The sequence below is a fragment of the Nansenia antarctica genome (assembly GCF_963989245.1).
Source record: "Nansenia antarctica genome assembly, chromosome: 1".
NCBI lineage: Eukaryota > Metazoa > Chordata > Actinopteri > Argentiniformes > Microstomatidae > Nansenia > Nansenia antarctica.
In genome coordinates this window covers 44758015-44783014 of record NC_137674.1, presented here as the reverse complement: position 1 = coordinate 44783014, position 25000 = coordinate 44758015, and the positions used below count along the sequence as shown (strand labels likewise).

General features: G+C 43.9%; 3 protein-coding genes across 5 annotated transcripts in view; 2 read left to right on the top strand and 1 right to left on the bottom strand.

Annotated features, from left to right (window-relative positions):
* Positions 1–2580, bottom strand: part of qpct (glutaminyl-peptide cyclotransferase) — an 8388-nt gene extending 5808 nt beyond the window's left edge. The window contains exon 1 of the mRNA XM_080547867.1: positions 2431–2580. Within this exon, the coding sequence (XP_080403993.1) occupies positions 2431–2541 (111 nt within the window). The 5' untranslated portion in view covers positions 2542–2580. The remainder of the gene's footprint in view (positions 1–2430) is intronic.
* Positions 2581–3137: 557 nt separating this feature from the next.
* Positions 3138–9352, top strand: mocs3 (molybdenum cofactor synthesis 3; the record flags this gene model as incomplete). Its single annotated transcript, XM_080547857.1, has 13 exons — positions 3138–3236; positions 3476–3608; positions 3707–3799; positions 4065–4185; positions 5740–5814; positions 5988–6105; positions 6200–6308; positions 6476–6538; positions 7129–7292; positions 7537–7584; positions 8157–8250; positions 8464–8571; positions 9195–9352. 13 exons carry the CDS (start codon positions 3138–3140, stop codon positions 9350–9352), a joined length of 1383 nt encoding a protein of 460 aa, XP_080403983.1.
* A 1908-nt stretch (positions 9353–11260) lies between these two features.
* Positions 11261–25000, top strand: part of prkd3 (protein kinase D3) — a gene marked incomplete at both ends in the record, with an annotated part of 38958 nt that continues 25218 nt past the window's right edge. For all 3 annotated transcript variants that reach the window (XM_080547832.1, XM_080547830.1, XM_080547831.1), the window contains one exon: positions 11261–11560. In XM_080547832.1, coding sequence (XP_080403958.1) covers positions 11261–11560 — 300 coding nt within the window. The remainder of the gene's footprint in view (positions 11561–25000) is intronic.

Here is a 25000-nt window from a genome sequence, read left to right as displayed (position 1 = left end):
ATCTTACAACAGATCTACCCTTGCCACAGAACCAATGAATACAAATACAATACACCTACTGTATTGTACTACTTCTCTTCATGGCAGACATGCATTGTCATGGGAAAACGGATTGAATGGATGAGAACAGAGCCAAGATAACAATACTTCAGGGGCTAAGCTGTTCTAGTGTAATACCTTGTTGGAGGCAAGACCCCCTGCCTTCAAGGTCTCAACGGCTTGGCTATTACCACAGCTTAACCCCCCTCATTAATCACAATTAGTTCAACCTCTCACACAGCCAAGCAGAAAGTCAGCCATGCAGGGGAACCGAAACCATGACTAACCAGTGTACCACCATGACCCAACACATCTGTGGCAACACACTGTGCTGATATGGATTGCATACACACATAAAATAAAACACTCACTATGTTACCATGGCATTAAATGTGAATAGGGTTAGGGTTAGGGTTAGGTTACTATCAAGTTGAGTAACAGGATGAACAGGAAATAAGTACAGATTTGAACCAGTACATATAACTTGCAGCATTTCAAACATTACTATACAGTTTCAACATCTCCAGTAATGATAGGCAATGTGTATGGTCAGGAGATGTGTAACACAGAATTTTAACTAGACAAGCGGGAGCAGTATTTCTTCCCACTAAGCTTACCCAATCCTCAAACGCCCAGCAGGAAAACCTAAAATGTTGCAACTAAGCTAGTCTATTCCTGTTCTCCCACAATAATGACACACTGTTTGTCTGAGATGGGTTCATTTACGGTTTTGACAAGACCGGACAAAACAAGACTGGGTATGCCTGTGTCTGTAGGGCACTCAAGCACCTTTCCTGAAAGACACTTAGGGCCCAAAAAAGCTAATCAGAACTGATAGGTTGAATGGAACATGATTGAAAGGTTTTAAATAAACTGGCAGGCTAGTACCGTGTGGAGTGGCATTCTTGTGAATGGGAAGTTAGCAGGCAGCTCAGAAATATGAAGGGTGCTTGTTAACTCACTCTGCCTCTCAAAGACAGACTCCCAGTTTCCCAGTGAGAGAAGACACGGTGGTTAAGATCTTTCAGCCTTCAAGAAAAGCCTATTAAAACTGCAGATAGGCCTACTGATGTTAATATTTAGTCACCACGCTATCAAGTGAGATTACCGTAAATGCCATCCTGAAAAAACTGGACATAAAACAGCTTATTGATCGTATTTCGTTTGATCTCAAAGTTCACCTGCTGTTGCACAGAGATCCTCTCTGTTGTCCTGGTAACTGCCTGAACCGGGGGATCCATAAGAAATAATACCAGGATTTTAAACCCCTGTTCATGGATAGACTGGCTGAACTGTGCTCTGAATATCTCAAACTTGATTGATTCTTCAGTGCGTAATTGTCATGTAGTGAAGTGACTAAGGAGCTGATCTGGCTGATGAAATCGATGTCTGGCTTCTCTAGGGGGGAAAATAATGGAAAGTTAACACCGGTAAGAACACTACATAGTCGTTAGTCTCCCTCCATTCATTCAGACTGCAAAACATCCACCTATAAACCAGCCATAGAAAGGTTATAAATAAAACAATTCATGTCTTGGACACAGGCATGCTTTGTTGCCAAATAACCTGTTGAAACAGGCTAACAATATCTCAGTCAGTTTGATACAAGAGAGACCTAAAGCCTTTGCAGAGAGCTGGTGTTGCAATGCCTCTTTTCAAGATCTATTCCCTATCGGGTAATAGTTTCATTGTGAACACAGAGATGGTTGAAAGGGAGTCCACTTTGGATCTATAAATATCAAGATCTACAATTGGAGGATCAATGATGATGACTCTGCTGCCATAGCAACAAGACAAAGAGGAGAGAAGATGAACAACATGCACTCGACTGGAATGGTCAAGCACCTTGATAAGATGTTGCCTATCATGACAATTGTATTAAAGAAATCCATACTGCAAGTTCACTGCTCGTAAGATTATGAGAATATACAATTCCATTTGAGGCAAGAGATATTCTAAAGCTGCCTTTCCTTATCCTATTTTTACATAATATAATATAACAGTGTAAGAAATCTGTTAATGATGTTTTGCAATGCAACACTTTGTAACTAAACATTCTACTGTAATGATTGCACTGCTTGTGCAATCTGTAAACATGAATACTGTTTAAAAACCACAGCATGCCATAAAAGTTTCATTACAAAATCAAATACATATTGCAAATGGGATATACAATTACTTACATTCAAAATGTAATAAGTCAAACATTTCAAAACGAACATCTGGCACATGGTGACATTTAACCTTAATCAATAATAGCCTATAACACATGCTATTAAAATATAATTTAGATTGAACATAAAAGACTGTCTTTTCAGGACAAGTTACACATAATAAGTAGGCTATGACCTTAATAAAACAAACCGATAATAAAGTGTGCATTTGCATTACCTTCTCTTGTGTCCATGGTTTTGTCTGCCCATTGATGTGACCGATAAACGTCACAAAAATGCTCAATGTGTAAAATAAATGCACAAGCATACTGGTGCGCCGTGCAGTCATCGCCGTGGTTCTGCGCTAGTCTGAACATTCCCGTCTCCTCCTCCGTGGAGGCTTTAAGCTTTAAGGGTCATGTGGAACACATGAGGGAGGACCCGTGGCGTTCTCCATCACGTCAGCGGGTCTACTGTGGGGTTTTGAAATCAAATGTTGCTCAAATGTTAGATTTGTTAATTATTATGGGTTATAACCAATGACAATAACCATATCTGGTATGTACTGCAGACATCATACCAATTTGGCAGTATAAGCGTCAAAACTAATGTCTGGAGACAATGTAGACTTGACAAAGTTTGTGGAAATGAATGGTCGGTAATTCAATTCACACCCTGAGCGTTCAAGCCGGCGTGTGAAGTGAACTGCGCAGCAGCACATTGACAGGCCGTGATCGCATCTCGTAATTCCGTGTTGCGCTGGAACGCACCCAAAACCACGTGGTCTCCTTCCACGTGGGTCTGCTCTGTTGACCAGGAAGTGCTACACATAACAACAAAATCATTGAAACAGTCATATTTGCAACATTGTAGCATCATTTAGACATTTCATTACAATTTTACAGGGACCTGGATCAATTATCTTGTTTGTAACACTTTGCGGGAATGGAGGAAGAAGTTTCTTGCTTGAGAGCACTGCTTATCGAGAAAGAAAAGGAGATAGTTACTCTGAAGAATAAATTGGCACACATAGACATAGAGCAGGTAAGATTATTTTGTTAGTTGCTTAGGATGTCTTGGTTGAGTTGTTGTGTTACAGTAACTTGCCAACACTGCAATGTTAGCCTATGGACAACATTGTAGGCTGTTCTTTGCTTCGAAATCAGTTGACTTGCATTGTAATTATTGTAAGTTTTCTTTCAACTATGCTACATGACAATAAGAAGACCTTTCTTGAACAAGAAAACCCTGTGCCATGTCTCCTTCTGTTCCAATAATTTCAGAACAGTTTATCAGTTCTGGAGCTCCAGGAGAAAGTGACAGCCCTAGCACCATTGAAGCCAAAGACAGCCCTGTCCAATGACGACATCATGAGATACAGCAGACAGCTTCTACTGCCAGAGCTGGGTGTACGAGGTAATGGCAGTCTTTCTTGTTCTCCAAAATTAACTTATCAATTCAGGCAATGTTGTGAGATGCATACATTGACGGAACACCCCCTTTATCATCTGCAGGTCAACTGAACCTCTGCCAGACCTCGGTCCTGGTTGTGGGATGTGGCGGACTAGGCTGTCCCCTGGCACAGTATCTAGCTGCAGCAGGAATTGGTATGCAAGCTGAATGTTAGGAGAAAATGATAGGCCTCGTAATGGCCTTTGAATCACACACTCCAACATGTTATCAAAACCACAATGCTTTTAAATACCAGTTGCTTCTTTGAATCTCTATTTCAAGATACAATAATGAATAAACACATGCAACAATGGATTATCATATGCCTTACTAATCCTAACAGCTCATTTCTGTGTCTGATTTGTTATTACATAGCACATAGTGTCATCACATAGCACATCCTTCTACTTCTATCTGCAGGGCGTCTGGGGCTGTTGGACTATGACGAGGTGGAGCTCAGTAACCTCCACAGACAGGTTCTCCATGGAGAGCACAGCCAGGGTCAGGCCAAGGCCCAGTCTGCTGCCCAGGCTGTGGCACGGTAAAGTACTGGGCCGTGCAGAAAGCTCTTACTGGGTCTCAGTAGCCGCTTTTCAACAGCGGTGCCAGTAAGTGCAAAGGCTTACTAGCAGCCAACTAGTGCTCAAAGCCCAGTGCTTTGAGTCTAGTGAACAAGCCCTTTTGAATTTCCACTGCTGGGCTTTGTAGTCCTGCCCTGTATGATCTTCAATTTGTTTTCATTCTACAGCTCTTAAAACTATATGGAGACAACATGTCAAATCGTCTGGTTTCCCAACAGTTTCTGGTAACTTGGCACCCTAACCTTAGTGAAAAAGTGTAGTTCAAATCAGTTTGGTTGTGTAGTTACAGCAAGCTAACAGAGATCATGCCTGCCACCCACCAAGTTCGCTTGCCAACTAAAGCATTTGGATGATAAGAATATCCCGCCATCACTCTAAACCACACACCCTTACCCCTGTTTGGCCTCACAGGGACTATGGGGGTAGAGGAGGCTAAAAGCCAGAGTTTTAAGCACCGAATAGGCCTGTAGTAGTAAGCACAGTTGAAACCTGGGAGTGACTTTAGAAAAGCAATTGGCACACATTGGCACACACAATGGACAGTAAGCTCCGCTGTGGAAAGCCTGATAATGGGGCTTTACACACTGCAGGGTTGAACCGAACTGAATTAGGCTTCAATTTTCTTTTAATGTTGTGCTTTCCAGCAACTATGGTTGATGCGTAACCAGGTTGGCACACTGCAATTCAGCTTGGCTTAGCTCAGTTCGGTTTGGCTCGCGTTTTTGTCTCGCGACCGCAAATTGACATCAATACTTTCCTGTGACCCTAACAACGTGATTGGTCCAAGTATATTCTTATTCCCTAAAATATGCTCTAATTGTTTGGATATGAACCCCAAAATACTGCCAATATATGCTAGAGGTGTAATACATAGACAACGTTTGTCTTCATAAGAAATAAACATGTTTGTGTCTTATGTATCAGAACATAGAGGTAAGTTTGATTGTCCCCAATTTGAAGTCAGTTTTGGAATGTCTGGTATAGGACCATATCTTGCCATGTACTAACTAGCATCTGTTCATCATCTGAACATCAGAGTAAGACCAAGTAAGATGGCGCTTTGCTGTCTCACCACAGGTTATATTTGGGTTTGTTTTGCCACTCAGTAAATATTGTTTAAACATTTGTTATAATTTTAGAAATGTCTGTTTTTGGTCCCTTGCTCACTGACAGTAACAGTAGGCCTACTGTGGTTAACATCCACAGCATAACCACAACCACATGGTGGTGCTATTTCTCTAGATAGCGACTGTTTGTGTGCATTGTATACAGACTATAATAGTCCCTCTTCTTATATCAAGTGAATAAGGAACTGTATTCCATGGACTGGATATTAACTGTAATGCAATTGAATGGCAAGTGCTTTCTCATTAATTCAAAGTGCTTTTTGCCGTTTGGAAAGAAAGGGGATATCTAATGAGTTGTTGTGCTCTCAAATGTGTTGAATGAGTGACTAACCTGATGATTTGGGTTTGAATGTGAGTGAGCTGCTGTGTCCTTTTGTGTGTCCTCAGGTTGAACTCCATGGTAGAGTGCATTCCCTACCACCTCCAGCTCTCCTCAGAGAACGCCCTACAACTCATCCAACAGTATCCTCCAACTGAGCATTGAGCTAACTACTATCTTATATTACAGGAGAATGAGATTGATCGTTGTTGCCTTTAACTGTACATTTCTGTATTATCCAATCACTGTGACACTGTGGCTATCTGAGTGCCAGAAACCTTCATCCACATTGACTCCTTGACCTTATCTACCACATGTATGACATCGTAGCTGACTGTTCGGACAACGTACCTACACGTTACCTGGTGAACGATGCCTGTGTCCTCAGTGGCAAGCCGCTAGTGTCAGCCAGCGCCTTGAGAATGGAGGGCCAGGTAAGGCCCCAGTCACAAAGGTCTCCTCTTCTGCTTCTGCTTTTCAATGGAATATATGACACGCCATTCTAATCCATCCCATCTGGTTGTGTAGCTGACAGTGTACAACTACAAAGGAGGCCCCTGCTACAGGTGTCTGTACCCGCTGCCCCCACCCCCTGAGACCGTGACCAACTGCTCCGATGGAGGGGTTCTAGGAGTCGGTGAGTCCTCTCTGTTTCCCCTCACCCCTCTTCACAAAATGTACACAAGTAAATGTTAAAAAGTTATGATCTACTCACGTCAAGTTGTACTACTTGAGTTACAAAGACGGATGAGAGGTAGAGGGGGGCAATATGTTATTGATTGTTATTTTCATCTTCTGTTTTAGTGCCTGGGATTATGGGGTGCTTCCAAGCGTTGGAAGTCCTGAAGATTGCATCTGGACAAGGCTGTATCCTTCCCAGATATTACTTTGTTTGTCAGTCAACTACCTCAGTTCAGACAAGCTAATTTACAATGACACAGCACTTTCTGCTTTGTCATCACGCTGAATGAATGAATGAATGCCTGAATGAAATAGGGCTACCCGGTTAGGCTGTTCCATTGAAGCACGGGAAGGAAGGGGTGTTTTTCTTAATGGCCAAGCCCATCTGATAAAGCTTGGCAACCATAGTAGGAGAAAGTGGAACTCGAGTGTTGGAGTGTCTGTATACTGACATCATTTATTTGTCAGAATATGAATTATGGTAGGACATCGCTGAGCTTGAGAATGTTACCCAATCAGAGCTGAGACTGAGAGGCATCTAATGTCTGCATCTAATGTCTGCACGTAATTCCATATAAACAACCACAAACCCAAACCACATCATAATTTTGCTTACGTTTCCCTTTTTATTTATCCCTCTATTCTCGTTCTCTTCATGAAATGTAGGATCTTTGAGTACTGAGAAAAGCAGTACTGAGAAATGTATTCGTCTCCTTCCTATTATACAGTAGTGTTGTGTGTCAGAAAGCAATCCCTTCCTTGACAAGGTGTACCAGCTTCCTGTGGGCAGCAGCTGCTGATGTTGGATGCCCAGGATGCCAGGTTCCGCTCCATCAGGCTGAGGCCCAAGCAGGCCAGCTGTGCTGTCTGTGGAGAAAAGCCCACCGTGACACACCTGCTGGACTACGAGAAGTTCTGCGGCTCTGCAGCCACAGACAAGGTTAGATTGACTAGGATGAGGCATTGTGAGAAATGTGAAAGTACTTTTTAAAGGTCCCCCATAATTGTAGGAAGACAGACGTTCAATGTTTTCTTGGAACTTGTGATCTAATTATGTACGTTTTTTAGCGCTAAAGACCAAACCTGAATGGGGTCATACATATTTTGGTATTCTCCTAATCATAGGAAAATGGAGTTTCGAAATGTTCTTGGAATATATTTACTTAAACGATTTTATCTTTCAGTGTCGAAGACTGAACCTCCTCTCCAAGGAACAGAGAATAACAGTGCAGGTATGGTATAGCTCACACTCCTGCGTGATTTTCTGTATTATGATTATCATAATTGCATGATTACTCCGATTTTCTGCGATTTCTGCATTCATCAACCCAGATTATATCTAACTGCCGACCCAACCCTGAATGGGAAATGACTAGTAACTTGACTGTTGTTTTCTGTTGTTTTCTATGGGAAAAGAATAACATTGTTTTGGCACTGACATTGATGGTGGAGATTTAGGTTTGTTTGTATTTCTGCTGAATTAAAGCTTTCTAAAGAACTGAGTCGTTAAGAACCACACAGTGAAGATCATGATTGATTGGGCCATAATAGAGATTATACAAGACTTCCAGTCTGAAACAGTTTTATTTCCTTTGATTGATGTGAAGACAAGAAAGTGTTCAGTTTACTTTACTCCACCCGTACAACTGAATAACGGTAGCCATTTGTACTGTACTAGGCCCCGAGGTATTATTTTATTCGAGTCACATAGTAACCTCAAATTTGAGCCAAGAGTATTACACACAATCAAAATGTTTTCGTTGTGTTGAAGTGACTGTTCACAGTCGTCTCATTCTGAATCCAGGAGTATAAAGCCATTGTGGACAGTGCTGCGTCGCATCTTCTGCTGGACGTGCGCCCTCTAGTGGAAGTGGATATCTGCCACCTGCCCTCTCTCAGTATCCTTTTGATGGAAGGATGCTTCATTTCCTGCCATTGTACTCCTTTACTATGCCATTGTAGGTGTTAGATGGGAAAGCATTATACCGTATGTGGGCCGTACGGATGTAGAAACTGATCCCGACTAGTTTGATTTACGACATGCTGTACGTGTGCTATGATTGTGGTTCTCAGCAGTGCAAAGTGCCTATTTTCCTCATATCATTCCAAAGACATTCCTCTCTCTAGTTTAGAGTGCAGGAAGAGTGAACATGTCCGACTGCTGAAGGAGAGAATCAGCCAAATGAAGGAAGAGCTGCCGAGCCAATCCCAGGTTCCAGGTAACATGACTGACAATGACAGGTTTCGACAAAGGTCCAAATCTGTGGTATCTCCTCAGTAGCTCGGTATATAGCTCACAGAGCTATATTCACAGAGTCAAGCCGAGTAATCGGAGTACTAATTAAGTCTGTGCAGCCTTGCCCTGCCATGGTATTTGCTTATTTTGGACAACCAATGATTGAAGGTGATGGGGTTGCTAGGCGATCCATTTTCCAAAACAGTATCGTCATCACGAACAGCTGGAATGGTGTTTGGAATTGGATAGTCAAGGTTGTACCTCTGGAGAGTGGATTTTCAGTGTGTCAGTGTATATTTTGTTACCAATGAGCAGGATTCATTTGTTACTCTGATAGCGTAAACAACATGTCTTCTCAGATTAGCGTCTAATGGCTTGCTAGACACCTCTCTTAGTTTCCAATCCATCCAAGTTTCAAGAGCTAATACAACTGAGCTGATCAGTCATGCAGTTAGCATAACGCATGGTGACCTGGAATGCAACGCCTTTGCTGTGTTTTTGGCCGAACATCAATGTTAGATACTATGGTATATCTCAACTTTTTAGGTCTTATACTGAAGCGCTGCACATCTCACTTTCCTTGCATTTGTCTCTGCTCTCCTGAAGTCTACGTGATCTGCAAGATGGGGAACGACTCTCAGAAGGCGGTGCTGGCCCTGGAGAAGATGTCTGGCTCAGAGGTGGACAGTGTCACTGTGAAGGACGTCTGTGGAGGACTGATGGCCTGGGCCCAGAAGATCGACCCCTCTTTCCCTCAGTATTAACTCAGTTTAAACACTTTGTTAATAAATGTATAATAAATAATGTATTAATAACAGTTGTTGTATCTTAAATCATTGTGCATTGAGAATACAGCAGGAAATGAAATATTTCCCAAAAGATATTTCAAAGATTTATTGATATAAAGTAGGCTCCAGTTCTGTGATCTGGTAATATTCTCGGTTTGTAACCACAATTTATACTGTGTTGTCATTTCCAACAAAAAAATACATTTCTTACTCATTCTGTATTGATTATGAAATGGAACTATAATCAATACAGTGGTATTACTAATGGTCCCTTTCCTATAAAGTTAGTTCCAGTATGGGATATTGGCAAATTCCCCCTGATAAGTAATTTTGAAGACTAACGATTAGGGTGTCTTTTCGCACAAGGGAACTTTTGCATCTGAGTAACGGAAAGGATGTGCACGAAAGAAGCATGCGCAAGAGAACTGTTCAGGGCGCCATTGCAATGTGTGAGATTGTAGTTGAAATATTCATCTCAACCGATGGAAACTCCATCTAGCGATGATTACAGAACTCCAAGGCCCAAGAACCTAGTTCTCCACTTTTTACTCGCAAAGCAGGGGGAGTAGTCACAGCTGGAGGATAATAAGATGCGCATGAACGTACTATCTGGCAACCACGAATAGACGATAAGAGAAAGTTTCAAAAAGCGGAGAACTTGGCAATGTGAGTTATATCGCACTTCTAGACATTCTTTCTGATGCATGTTTCCATTTCGTTGTTGCGCTTTCGTTGACTTAATAGTACAATGAGTGTGAATAAAGTTAAATATTCGCTTTCTTCGATTGTTGGAACAAAGTTTCTGTTGTCCACTTGCCATGGATAGAAAATCACCCATCGCAGAGAGTGAAGGTAATGTATGATAATATCTATGCGTATTTAATTTTTTTAAACACATAATGTATGGGAATAGACTGCGAATAATAACAGAGACAATTTTCAGCATGCAAACAGGTCTTGTATAACTTGTTTTGCTGCATTTGAAGATTAGCGTAGTCCTCTGCCAGCAATCCAATCGAAAGTGGGAGGGTCCAGATGTTTAGAAGCCTTGATTCCAGATGTTGGTTGTGCATAACCCGATAAACATAGACCATTCAGTTATGGATCGACTATGGTAAACCATTTCTCTAATTTGTCAAATTATCCAAATAATCATATTCTAAATATTCTAATATGCAATCTAAAGGTGAATTCATTGTTTACCTGCATTAAATTATAACCGTCACAATGTCGGTTTATATATTCTACAATTGTAGCTCTTGTTTGATCTTGCAGTCATGCTAAAAAAGTAACAGTTTTGAGTTCATGATTGGTAATACATCCTATCAAATGTGTATAGACTTTGTTCCACCTTATCCAACAATTACTAATTGCTCCTCCAAGTTCAATTTGCTATATTATTTCCATGCATTTGTACTTTACGCACAGACTCTCCATCAAGCTCATGTATACAATTCATTCATTTGATTCCCAGGTTTCCTGTGGTCAAGGTGGATATCTGACTTCAGTGAGGAGAAAGGAGATTGTTTTAGACTATGAAGTCTGGAATGGTGATCACTTGTTGCAACCAACGCCAGGGAACCAATCACGGACGTCCTGAGCTTCAGATTCCATCCAGTGGAAGGACCATGCTTTGCGCTCGAATGGACCCGAATGGAAAGTGACAATGTTGTTTTTGAAAGAGAATATTGGTATTGACTTACATGATGACCCTTTGGACCTCCTTGCATTTCATGTAGCCTCTCTTGGAATGAGAACCAAGTGTTTCCTCCACAAGTGTATTTCCATGGAGGGTCAGTGGTGCCTTAATTAGCAGGGCATCACTGACGATTCTACTATTTGACATTTTGCTTTGCAATCATCTCTGTCATTGGAAGTAACCCGATGTCTGCCTGCAGCAGCTCCTCTCCTCCGTCCTTACCAAGAGCCTACCTCCATTCACACCAGCCAGCCACACTGCTGACTCCGTCTCCGTCCCCCAGCCCGCCGGTGCACCTATACAGCCGCCTTTCCAACGGGAGTCATAGTCACAGCGTTCCGAGTCCCACCAACTCACGCAGCTCATTCCACGGTGTGTCCTTCCTCCTCCAGATCGGACTCACCAGAGAAACGGTCAACCTGGAGAACCATGACCTGTCCCTCTCTGCCGTGAAAGACCTGGTCTGCTCTATAGTCGACCAAAAGGTAAATTACCTGTTATTATATAACACCTGACATAGCAAAGTCGAGCGTAGGCTTATATATTATACAGAATATCAAGGGGTTTTACTTTAATGCAGTGGATGAGAAACAGAGTATACATGGAAGAACTAACAGATACACAACTTGGTTCAATTCCATGTTTTGAAAGGTTCACTGCCATGCAATTTTCGGAGCAGGTGCTAAACATCCACAACGCTGCTCTGTGAAACTTTATTCTGTATTGCGGTTGGGTGAATTGAGTATTGAAACAATAGTTGTTTTATTTCAGAGCTGAACCCTTTCTGTGCCATACTCCTCTGTTTTACGCTTTGTTTTTGTTCAGCAGACATCTGTGTCTCGTGCCCAAAATGAGCTCCAAGCACCGCAGGAGTATGCTGGACAGTAGTGGAGCTACTTGAGTTACTCCTCACGGTCTAGTAGTCTCTCGTATTTACATTGTGGTGGGCTCTCACTGGAGACACAAACATTAGCCCTCTCCGTGTGGTTTTGCTTCACGGAGAGTCATCCATGATGTCATGATGCTGGAGCCAGGGTCTTTTCCATGACAATGGTGGGCCCCTGTAATGGCACTGTTGGAATATGAATAAGAACAGGCTTTGAACAACTGAAATATAGGCTCTATATATCCCTCAACAGTGTCTGCCGTTTACCACTTAGAGAGAGAGATAGACGTCGTTTGCCTCGGTTTGTTTGTGCTGAAAATGGATTGGGGCATCTTCCATCAGTGTTGGGTTGGAGTTAGTTTATGATGAACGGCCACTGGACTGGGGAGCGCACTCCCATGTACTTTGTCACACAACAGTAGATAAATACATGTCATGAGAACATTTGGGGCCATGAAATATAGCCCACAGTTCAGATTCCACTGATAAACTGCTTATTAGATCATACACACTTTGTTCAACTTTTGGGATTGAAGTCGTTTGGCCAATGATGTCTTTTGACAATTTTTTTACACATTTGACCCCCCCCCCCCCCCCAACCCCCTTTGGTGCACTTGGATTTCTATTTGATGGTTGGGGGTGTTGGACATTTTTTGGTGGCTTCTCTCATCATAAACACCTGTTATGATGTTATGGCACCAGTTTGCAATCACACACTCATTAGATACATGATGGAGATGAGTCTATCCATGGTCATAATTATTAGAGATTGATGAATGGAAGGGGTGTGACCAAGTACTCATTCTAATCATTTCATCAGCTCTAATGGAGAAACAAAGGCAGGGGAGGGGAAAGAAAGGATGCTGTTGAAGCTGTCAGGTCTTAAATGAAGGACAAAAGAGGGGCGAGGGTTAGGCTATTTCCAAGAGCAACGAACACACTTGATCCATTTGATAATTTCTCTCTATATATCTTGGCTTCTGCACAAATTTCTAAATAAAATAAAAAAACGTTTTACATGTACTCCTTACGTCTAGAAATACAGTCATGTAACCTTTCCCATTGAAGCGATTCATTGTTCTCAGAAAGTTGTGCAGAAAGGCTACGTTGAGCTGACACCTCCCCCTCAGTTAAACTGAAATGGTCAAGAAACAACATACTGAGACCCGGTCAGGACAGCAGCAGTACAACCCTATAACCACTGCTAATTGTTCAACAAAGTGAAACACATTGAATGAATCATTCAAAGCGGCTTGCTTGTGTCCCTTTGTCTGGTGGCCAAGTTCACATTCCTGAGGACCACGGTAATGTTGTTGTTGTTCTGTAAATGTCTGTTGATCCTCAACTAATTATGGGAGCAGTAAATCTGATCACTGTTCATATTTTTCTTGTGGATTTTGTCATGTACTGGTTTGGTTGCAAGAATTTCTTATGAGAGCCCCAGGAAAAGGCTTGTGAAGGCTTGCGTAAATGCTCGTAGAAAATCAATCCTTTCATGTTGCAGTCTCCTTAGGTAGGGAGTTGTATTATAACTTTATAACTATAACTACAGGTCTATATACCTGTGTGTGTGCATATATATATATATATATAAATATTTATTTTTTGTTTTTATAACAACCCTCTAATTAGTTGGAACTGTAACATATGTGTTACTGTGTCAATTGTGTGAATCAATTTACGATGATTATATGTCAGAATCCATAACGGGTTCGAGAGGAGGTTCTGTCTCGTCGTTGCATTAGCAGTGCACACTGCACCATATTCGCTGATGAAATCCACCCATATGGCTTTGATATCATTGGAAAATATGACTGTACTTTTCCTTGCCATCGAATCCATCCTCGCCCATACTCGCCCATAACATGAGTTACACATTAAACTTTCGATAATGTCAGCTCGACCTTCTGCCGCTTGTCCATATGAGGAACCATCTGCCCCAACTCGGGCCATCCCTGAATCCCTCTGCTCAGCATAACCCAGGGTTTGTGTGTCAGCGGGGGAACGGACAGGAACAGTGTTTTATGTGCTCATGTCTCAGTCGTTTGAGTCTGGACTGAACCTTGCCCCCCCTCTGTGTTAACATTTCCTCCACCAAGGGATGGTATGGTGAGTAAGTGATTCACCAGTCGCTGAGCCGTGTGACAAACATGGATGTCAGGCTGTCGTTTTTTTGTGTACTGGAGTACTTCTTTGTAGGCATCTACAATGCTGTGGATCAGTGATGTGCTTACACGTCTTAGTCAATGGCCCTGATTTGAGGTTGTTGTGGTTGCTTGCTGGTTGTTCATCTTTTCTTGTGGTCAGTGACCCTGTAGAATATCGTTTGTAGACATTGTTGATATGGTAAAACATTTTGTTTTGTTGCAGTGTGCCTTTTAATGTATCCCATCAAAGATATATAATATTGGCCTGGGGTAGTCCAGGGGTCTGGCACCACGGCATATACCTGGGGTAGTCCAGGGGTCTGGCACCACAGCATATACCTGCGGTAGTCCAGGGGTCTGGCACCACAGCATATACCTGCGGTAGTCCAGGGGTCTGGCACCACAGCATATACCTGCGGTAGTCCAGGGGTCTGGCACCACAGCATATACCTGCGGTAGTCCAGGGGTCTGGCACCACGGCATACCTGGGGTAGTCCAGGGGTCTGGCACCACAGCATATACCTGCGGTAGTCCAGGGGTCTGGCACCACGGCATACCTGGGGTAGTCCAGGGGTCTGGCACCACGGCATATACCTGGGGTAGTCCTTTATCTCCACTACCTCTATCCAATAAAGACGAAGAAGATAAACAGTATATGTTACGGTACATGTGGGAAAACGGTTTATGTTGGCATACAGAGAGTACAACAGAGTATTGACTCTGTTGGGGTAGTGGTGGCCTAGTGGATAGTGAGTTGGACTGGTGATCATAAGGTCATGAGTTTAAATCCCACCTGGGAACACCACCACTAGTGTGCCCTTGAGTAAGGCAGTTATCTCTAAGTTACTGCAGGGAGACTGTCCATGTAATCTCTAGTTCTAAGTCGCTTTGGATAAAAGCTTGTGCTAAAATGGTAAACATTTAAAATGACTCATGAGCAGTCCAGATGGGAACTTCATGCTTGCTTATAGGCTCACACTGAATAACCTCCCAATGCCTCCGAAGCTGACATTTCCTGACTGAATCCTTTCATATTGAATCAGACTCATTGTTTTAAGTGGTGGAAGACAGTCATGTATAATAGCTGTGTATTGTATAGACTTCATACAGCTCATTCGTCTTCCTGCCTGACTTCTAAACCGCATGACTTGGCCACCGTCTGGGATGACACTGTGCTCCTCCTTCCCCTGATCCAAGGTTTCTATTGCCTTTTAATGGGTTAGGTTGGGAGTGCTTTAACGTGGTGGTGAAGGTTAAACTATGGTTAGGGTAACCTGATCCTAGATCTGATCTTGATAACGTCTTCTTCAAGCATTATGTGTAGCCACAGCCATAGCAGTCTCCGCTTATCCACTTAGTGAACAGTATAATGGGGGTGATGGCCCATCATCATCACACACCCAGGCTCCACTGGGACTGAGGGAGGGGACACCATGGGGGGGGGGGGGGGGGGGGGGACCATGGGGGGGACACACACCAGTGGACCCAGGCTGGGCCCTCCCTCTATGGCCTACTGCCACCAAACCTGGTTCTAGTCCTGGTTCTGGCCATGCTGTTTGGTCTTGGTCTCTGGGTGTGATGGACAGCGGAGAGATAAACAGCGATAGCGTCCGCTTGTGGAGCGCTTCCTGTTTTGTGTTGCCCAAGTCCCCTCGTGCAGTCAGAGAGGGAGCAACGACGGGACAAAAGTTCACGACTCCTTCAGAATGAATCTCCAGCATCCATCTAGCCCGCCAGCCAGCCAGCCAGCCAGCCAGCCAGTGAAACATTCCTTCTCCTGCACCCTGGCATATTTGGAGTGTGATGTTATGTTGTTGGGATGGGTGAGGACGGGGTGCCATGAAATTAAAATATTTGAAACTAAACACTGTTTCTGTAACGTGTCTGCCAAATCTGAAAGGATGGTGTCATGGTCAAGGCATGCTTGACATACGTAGCTTAATATCCTATGTTTATTGCATGCTTGACTTGGCTTAATATCCTATAAATGGGCAATGAAATGAAAGCTGGTGGGGATGTTTTGAGGCTAAGGTTGGAAACCGTTGCCTCGTCAGTAGAAACTTTTGGACTGTTTGATGTAAAATGGAGGGTTTACAGTGAACAGTCCTCTCACTCTGTCAGTGGAGATGATAAAGCTGGTAAGGTGGAAGGAAATTTGAAGTCCTTTTGGCATTGGTAATGGAAAAAAACATAAAACTTTTCCTCAAAAGAAAGTTTTATGAACATTTTTACCTTAGCCCTTGTCCCAAGGATATTCCTGCTCTTTCTGAACATATTCGTTGCAGCTGGGAATACTGCACTGTGAAATGGGGTCTGTCTCGCACATGGTTTCCTACTAGTTTGTTAGCGCAATATAACTCCCTGTTTCTAGTCGAGGGTTGTACAGCTGCCTCTGTAATTAGCAAACAAAGGGCTTTTGAGAAGCGTACACTCTATGGATCGAGCTGGACAACATGAAACAGCACGATGCTGTGGAAATATCATTTGAGTAGCTTTATATCTTTCAGTAATATTCTGTCCTGAATATAGGTAAAAAAAAAAAAAAAGATGATTTATGCAATGTTGACAGATCTTTTTCAAGGAAAAATCCAAAGAATTATACAAAATAATGTCATGTTACGATGTATTATGGGGTATAATCTGACCTTCCCCTAAAACACCAACATAGTTTTACTGACAGTGGAAAAAGACACAGACATGACCTTTTTCATTTAATAGTTTTATTAATCCCATATTTGATTTGAGGATGTATCACAGTGATGGGAGCCAGACACACTCTATTCTGCTCAGTCATTCTCTTGGATCCCTGGATCATACTCCTGCAGGTTCAGATGGAGGGTAGACGTCAACATGTTAAAACTGTTGCCATGGTAACAGAGGCCTGGAAGCAGGTAGTGTTACTCCCTGCGCTCAGGAGGGAGAAAGGGAGAGAGAGAGTGAGAGAGAGAGAGAGAGAGAGAGAGAGAGAGAGAGAGAGAGAGAGAGAGCAGAAAGCACAGATGGAAACTGTAGAGTGCTCAGCTCCCACTGGCCAAGACTAACTGAAATGCACAGGAAATAAATCACCTCCAACCCCTCCCCCCCCCCCCTCCTCTTTCCCCATAGGCTTAGACTAGTCCAGCACACATCTGCATGTTCCTATGGAACAGACATATTTCACCCTGCGGATGCTTCATCACCCAGCCCTATGTATGATACTGTATACTGTATACAGTAAATGGGGCTGGCTGGACTTTTTTTCCTGGAAAGCAGATTCAGCTTCTCAGAAAAAAGGTTCACCCCTGAGTCAAAATGTCAGTGTACAGACTTATTGGAATGGCTTCTGAATGGCTTCTTAAAAATCTTTTAGGCCAGTGCAGGTTACAGTATGAATGGCGATATGAATATTACAAGTGAAGGAGGGCTGTACTACCAAACGCTTGCACTTACTGTAAGTCTTAAAACCAAGTTGAGCAAGCCATCTATCAATCTGTCCAGTCTTTGAGTCATTTGTGGAAGGAGGGATAGAGAAGAAAAAAAAAAAACACTATAGTTAAATGGAGTAATGTCTCCCATCTGCCGTTCAACATTTCTGTAGTCTCATTCTGCTGCGCAGTGGCGTGGCAGAACAGAACGCTAAGCCACAAGAGAGTGAGAATGACAGACTTGAGCAGAGTGGTCCCCCCCCGTGGGAGAGGAGGGGGAGGGAGGGGGAGACGGCTCAGCGGCAGGCCTGCCCTGGTGCCACGGTTTGTGGCCAGCCTGTTGCCCACTGGTGCCCTGGCTGCTGGGTCGCTGGTGCCAGAACCAGACATGGTATTCATCCACCACCACCACCCTGTGGGTTGGGTTCCCTCTGCCCTGGCAGAGCTGCTGGAACGCGCCCCTTCGCCATCCTCTGACTACACACAATGGTGGGCAGGGATAATCTGCTGTTACTCAAATCTTCATTATTACTGGTTGAATAGGTTCTGAGTTGGGGGCAGAATGCTGATTAATAGAGAGGGGGTGTACTGTAGATTTTCCAGCTTCTAATCAACATCTACTTCGCTATTATTCACGGACTGTGATGACGTACCTGTGTCCTTTTAGAACAACACACTTGAAGTGTTTGTGAATTGATTCATGATTGATTCAAGTTATTACTTTAATAAGTAGGTAAAGTAACATGCAGTCATAAATCAAATTAAACACCTCCGTGCTATTTTCCTTTTTAAGAAAGGACGTCCGATGTCCCCTCGTTGCTGAGTCTCCCCTTCCCCCCTTTTGCACAGACAGGCCTTCCACCTTGTCTGCACACTCTCACCGGGTCATTTCAGAACACTTGCTGAACGCTAAGGGCACTTGGCACCATATCAAGTTCAGTATCCTTGCTTTTGTTGTCCTCAGGGAGCGCAGTCAGGAGACCTTAGTTAATTTATCGTGTCTCTTCACGTTTTAAACCCTAACGAAGTTACTCCTCTTACCAGAACGAGGTCAGCGGAGCTACGACCCACAGATGTCATGGAGACACACACAACAATGGAGGAACTGTTAGCTCCTTCAAGAACCCAGCGATCCCCCCCACCCAGTTATGTCAATAGCAGCAGGTCCCTACAATAAAAACCATATGGAGCCTGTGTTCTTTCAAACGTCAGCAAGGCCGCGTCGACATTATCGATCCCTGCGGTGGTGGCAGGTTCAAATGGCTGCTGTTTAAAGGATGTTTTCTCAGCGCTGTTTGCTTTTCCTGTCTGTCAGCTTAGTGAGTGATCTGTCAGGCTGATAACAAGGTGGCAGAGGAAGTGCAACAGAGGCCTTGACGCAGAGCAAGAAGAAACTCAGTGCTCCGTGCGAGGGGTGCGGACACACGTCATGCTTTTTCAGTGACATTAAGCAACCTGAGTCTTTTCGTTGCAAACTGTGGTTTGGGACTTTGGGGAAAAAAATGAAAAACGTTATTCTTTTTCCCAGGTAACAATGCAATACATTACATTAGAATATGTCAAGCGAATTCAATGAAAACTTGCTTCCACTTTAAAGTGTGGTTTTCGATTTAGTTGGGTTCTCTTCTGACATTTTCAGCCACAAGGGAAGCAGCCAGTCAAAAGGCTTCTTTCTATCACCATGTCTCTCCATAGTCCCCATGTCTCTCCATAGTCACCATGTCTCTTCATAGTCTCCATGTCTCTCCATAGTCCCCATGTCTCTCCATGTCTCTCTATAGTCTCCATGTCTCTCCATAGTCCCCATGTCTCTCCATAGTCCCCATGTCTCTCCAGGTCTCTCCATGTCTCTCCATGTCTCTCCATAGTCACCATGTCTCTTCATAGTCTCCATGTCTCTCTATAGTCTCCATGTCTCTCTATAGTCTCCATGTCTCTCCATAGTCTCCATGTCTCTCCATAGTCTCCATGTCTCTCCATAGTCTCCATGTCTCTCCATAGTCTCCATGTCTCTCCATAGTCCCCATGTCTCTCCAGGTCTCTCCATGTCTCTCCATAGTCTCTCCATAGTCTCCATGTCTCTCCATAGTCTCCATGTCTCTCCATAGTCCCCATGTCTCTCCATAGTCTCCATGTCTCTCCATAGTCTCCATGTCTCTCCATAGTCTCCATGTCTCTCCATAGTCCCCATGTCTCTCCAGGTCTCTCCATGTCTCTCCATAGTCTCCATGTCTCTCCATAGTCCCCATGTCTCTCCATGTCTCTCCATAGTCTCCATGTCTCTCCATAGTCCCCATGTCTCTCCAGGTCTCTCCATGTCTCTCCATAGTCTCCATGTCTCTCCATAGTCCCCATGTCTCTCCATGTCTCTCCATAGTCCCCAGGTCTCTCTATAGTCTCCATGTCTCTCCATAGTCCCCATGTCTCTCCATGTCTCTCCATAGTCTCCATGTCTCTCCATAGTCCCCATGTCTCTCCAGGTCTCTCCATGTCTCTCTATAGTCTCCATGTCTCTCCATAGTCCCCATGTCTCACCATGTCTCTCCGTGGTCCCCATGTCTCTCCGTGGTCCCCCTGTCTCTCCAGACACACATGCTTTGAGGTCCCACATCAGGGCCTCTCCCTTTTTCCACAGACTCTTTCTTTCCCCCTGCTCTCCAATGGACTGCGGTCAGCGGAGGAGTACAGTGTGTTCAGTGGCCCGTACAGTCGTCTGTGTGGCTTCAAACCAAATGTTTTTTTCTGTCCACTGCAGTTGTTTTTATTCCTGTCCCTGTGTTGGATAGATGACCAGACAAACTGCTTTTTAGACTGCCTCTGTGTAGAAAGTGAGTTACAGTGGCAGAAGGTGGCTGGCTTTTGACATTTTGAACTCTCCATTCGATCTTTGTACCCGCAGAGTGTGCGTGTATTGTGTCTGTTTCTGTTTGTTGACCGGTTAGGACCTAGTGGAGCATTACTCGGGTGATCCCATCAGGAACAACAAGGTATCCTCCATCTTGTCTCCCCACCTGGTCCATTTGATCCATTGCAACACCGAAACTCAGCGGGAAGTGAATGAAGCGAGAGTACGCAACAGTGTCCCAACACATGTCTTTAAGCCCGACTATGGCCCTGTATTCTTCTCCAGCAAAGAGATCATCAAACCCCCCCCCCCCTGCGTAAATCAAAAGCTTTCACATGGTTATTTACGCCTGTGTTCAAATTCATCCGGCAGTTGTCCCATGACATCTCTAGCCAGAGAGCAGAGAGTTTCTGCAGTACTGTATATCATCAAGGTGGATAAAGGCCTTAGGAGTGTCGCTATGGGCCCATAACTCCAGACCTGGTGCCTTGGTGAGAGCGGTTGAGATACTCAGGCCTTAGGAGTGTGGCTATGGGCCCATAACTCCAGACCTGGTGCCTTGGTGAGAGCGGTTGAGATACTCAAACTATCCTCTTCCTCTGTGGCTCAGGCTTCCTCTTCTCCTCCATCCATAACACCAACACACTCGCTCGCTAAGTCACTCTCACGAGACAAGATGAGACAGGACGAGACAACCAGAGGAAGGCAGACTGTCTCTGTCATCTCCGAAGAATGGAGCTCCTCAGACAGACAGCCCTTTCTCTCGGATGAGGACACAGGGCTAGCGACCAAGTGGTTACCTCATCACTGCGAGTGATTCTCTGCCTCTCTGAGGGTTGGAGCGGAGCACTCCTTGCACTTGAGGCTGTGTAAAAAATACTTTGTAGGAGAAGGAAGTGATTGAACATTCTTTTTTGAGGGGGGGGGGCGGGGGGTCAGTATCATCCTCTCAAGATGTAAATGAAGTAAGAGATCTCGTCCCAATAGTTTCTCCTGACAGTAGAAGCAGGTCCATGCTGACAGGTGTGTGATGCCCCTTCATGACAACTACGGTCTGTGGTTTTGGACCGAGGCCCTCGTACCCTTTAGCTTAGCGGTTAGCGCCGCAATTTCACCTTGTCAGCACTTGGTAATATGTACTGTACATGGCTCTCAACGTAAAGGGGCACTACACCAGCACTAAATTGGTTACATATGAATGTTTGGCATGTTTTCAAGAGCTGTTTTTCTCCTCTCATTGAGTGGGCTGAACCTAGCCCCCGGTTGCGGTGTTGACACTTTTCTTGGAACCGGGGGGGAATATGACTGTAAGAATGAAGGACCCATACAGTGGTGCTCTGAAAGTTGGTCGGACAATAAGTTACTCTGTCATTATGTTGACCCTTATCCACAGAGGAGAGGAATGTGCAAGTTATGCCTTTTGGCTTCCAAATCCTGTCATGTGTATGTAGATAAATGGGAAATGTGAAAGTGAAAAAAGTTTTTAGCAGCGTTGCAGCTGCAGTACTTTGTGTCTTATGATAAGCTTTACCTGGTCTTACCATAAACACTGTTCCATTGTTGTTGTTCAAATTGTTCTCTTAGTCCATTCACTTGAACAATGTCGTTGCCTTGGACTCATTGGAGTCACTTTAGATGAATCTGAATCATCATACCGAGTGGAACTGACATTTCTTGAACAAGAACTTAAAAAAAAAAAAAACACTAGGCTACCACGAGAATTTCCTTTCCATGGCATCTCTTTGCACTGGGTTCTGTTTGTTACCATAATGGATTTTCTTTTCCTTTTTCCCCTTTCCATTGGAAAGTAGCTGCTAAGGCTTGATGCAGAGAAATGAGAGAGAGAGAGAGAGAGAGAGAGAGAGCGCATGTGTGTGCATGTGTGTGTATGTGTGTGTGTGTGTGTGTGTGTGTGTGTGTGTGTGTGTGTGTGTGTGTGTGTGTGTGTGTGTGTGTGTGTGTGTGTGTGTGTGTGATGGAGGACTGATAGATAGAGTTAGTTTGGTCCCGTAAGTAAGTGTGGACTAGGAGCTTGTGTGAAATGTGAACCATATGAGGGGCTAGTGGTATTGCAGATGTGGCTGGGCTTTCTCTCTCTCTCTCTCTCTCTCTCTCTCTCTCTCTCTCTCTCTCTCTCTCTCTCTCTCTCTCTCTCTCTCTCTCTTACTCTCCTTCTCTCTCTGCTCCAGCTGTAGTGTGTGTGCCTTGGCATCAGCCTGCAAATGGGGAGTAAATAGTTGTATGTAAGGCAGTGTAGAAGTGAAGCATGATTCTCCATGTGTCTCTCTCCACCAACTGGCTGCAGGCGGCGGGTGGAAGCGGAGGCACATGCTCTGCTGCGCTGGGCCTAGAAGACATTTTGCCTGAGTGTCAGGTCTGTCTGACCCCTACAGAAGATGTGTAGGAAGGGCTGGTTAAACCGGAGAGAGATTTACTTCTGGAGATTTTTCACTGCAATACACAACACTCTCATGCTTCAGGGGAATAGGATGGATTGGTTTGCATTTTCAACCCTTTCTCATTTTAGTGTGCTACCGTACAAAACCTTCATTAGCTTAGCAAATCGCTACATTTCCCTCTCTGAAGCATGGAGGGACTCTGAATGCTTGGCCTGAGTATTCTAATAACACTGTTCTGTATGGTGGACAAAAGCGTGCAGCAGCACTCTCCCTCCTGAACAATGGCTTACCCGTCGTGGGTGGGGGCTGCACCCATTAACAGCCTTGTTCAGAAGGCAGGATGAATTTTGCCCTTGTTTTCATTAAAGCTCAATGAGGTGTGTGTGTGGGAGGGGGGGCTGTTGATGGTGGTGGTGGTTGGGGGTGGTATTTTTGAACACGATCAAGAGGACCGTTGTTGTGGAATTACACAGGCAAATTATATGGAAAATTCACAGTTATGGGTAGACTAAAAGCATTTATGGTCAACAAAACACTCCAAAGACACTGGAATATGGCGTGGTTTTGTAATGGTCACCATAGATCAGAACGACTGCCAATGGAGATGTTATATTTTCAGTTGTGTAATGGTCATTTTCATGCTCATTGGTAAACCATAAGTTTATGCTTCAAAATTAGTAGCTTGGCTTTTATTTGGTTTCATTCCACCCAGCCTCCTGTAATTCAAATTCTTTCTCCTCATACACAGTGTTTGTCTGGTATACATTATTATAGCACCATGACAGTGACATATCCATTTAAAACTGAGATATTATCTAGAAGCAATATATGTTGGTATTGTTTATGCATGTGGTTCGTTCTAGTGCTCATTACTGTTCCCAATTATATTAATCATCTAATGAAGACCAAAGCTATTCACGCAGAAGGAAACTCCATTGAAGAATTTACAGTTTTAGTTTTCCACATTTCCTCTTGATGTGACTCGCACACAATTATTTTCCTCAAGGCCCGAGTGAACATAAATACATTTTCCTTCTTTTTACTGAATTTAGTGCAATTTCCACAGATGTGGTTCATAATGTGTCACACAGTTAAACAACAGCTTTGCATCTGACATCAAAACAATTGTTCTTCTTGTTTTTCGACTCTCGGTCTCACTCCTAGTCACAGTTTCATAACCTTTACGCTTGAACCAAGCAGCTTGATCAGCTTGTTTCTCTGCCTGTTATGCATAGAGGCTCTGCGTTTCATTCGGATTCGACCTGAGACAAGTTTTAACCTGTTGTGGATCCTATTCCTCGTCAAGCGCTACAACCTGACATACTGAATGCCACTACAGTGTCAACCATCAGTGTGCATGGGTGGAGGTAGACATTGGAGGATGTGCTCATTGTTTACTCATGGAATGGAATTAATCCTATGTGTTTGATACCATTCCTCGCCCTACCTCCACCAGCCTCCCCTGTACAGTACAGTACACAGTTCCACTGTAGCCTCATTAACCCACTTCAGTCAAGTGGGGGTACCAGTCATCGTACCATCTTGTGCCTCCTGGTCTTGGGTCGAGAGGGACAGTCTGTTCTGTTAGATTGTTGATAAAAAATGTCATTCACAGCAATGAATAGCTGCTTGTGTGTGGCACATAAAAAGCACCTTGTTTCACACTACGGTCTTGTGATGCGCTTTATCCTCCCACCTCTGGCAGTATAATTAGACAGGGCACAGTACCTTGTTGAATCAACAACAACTGCACTAATTCGCCCCTTAGGAGAAATGGGTTATTATATTACGTTCATGTATCAACCCTCTGTCTGTGGTCCTTTAGCGATTATGACCCAAGTTAGGGTGTTTACCATTTAGGTCAGGAGAGCCAATGCCTCTAGCAGAAGTTGTACACTAACCTCCCCTAATGAGTCAAATAGCCTTCCTTGTATGTGTGTTGTTGGCTGGGTCTTCATACGCATGGGCGTCGCAGCTATTATATGAGGGAGGAACAAGTCCCACTTTTTAAAATAAGTAATTTAGACCCCCCCCACACTTTTACCATGTTTTTACCATGTTGAAATCAGTGCGTTTATCCACTCTGTGTCAGTCAAATTCATTCCTCTGCGTATTGAGAGAATGCCCAAATTAATGAAATTCCATACCACGTTTTCACTGCTACCTTGCACCCGGGTAGATTCTCGCATAGCACACACACACACACACACACACACACACACACACACACACACACACACATAC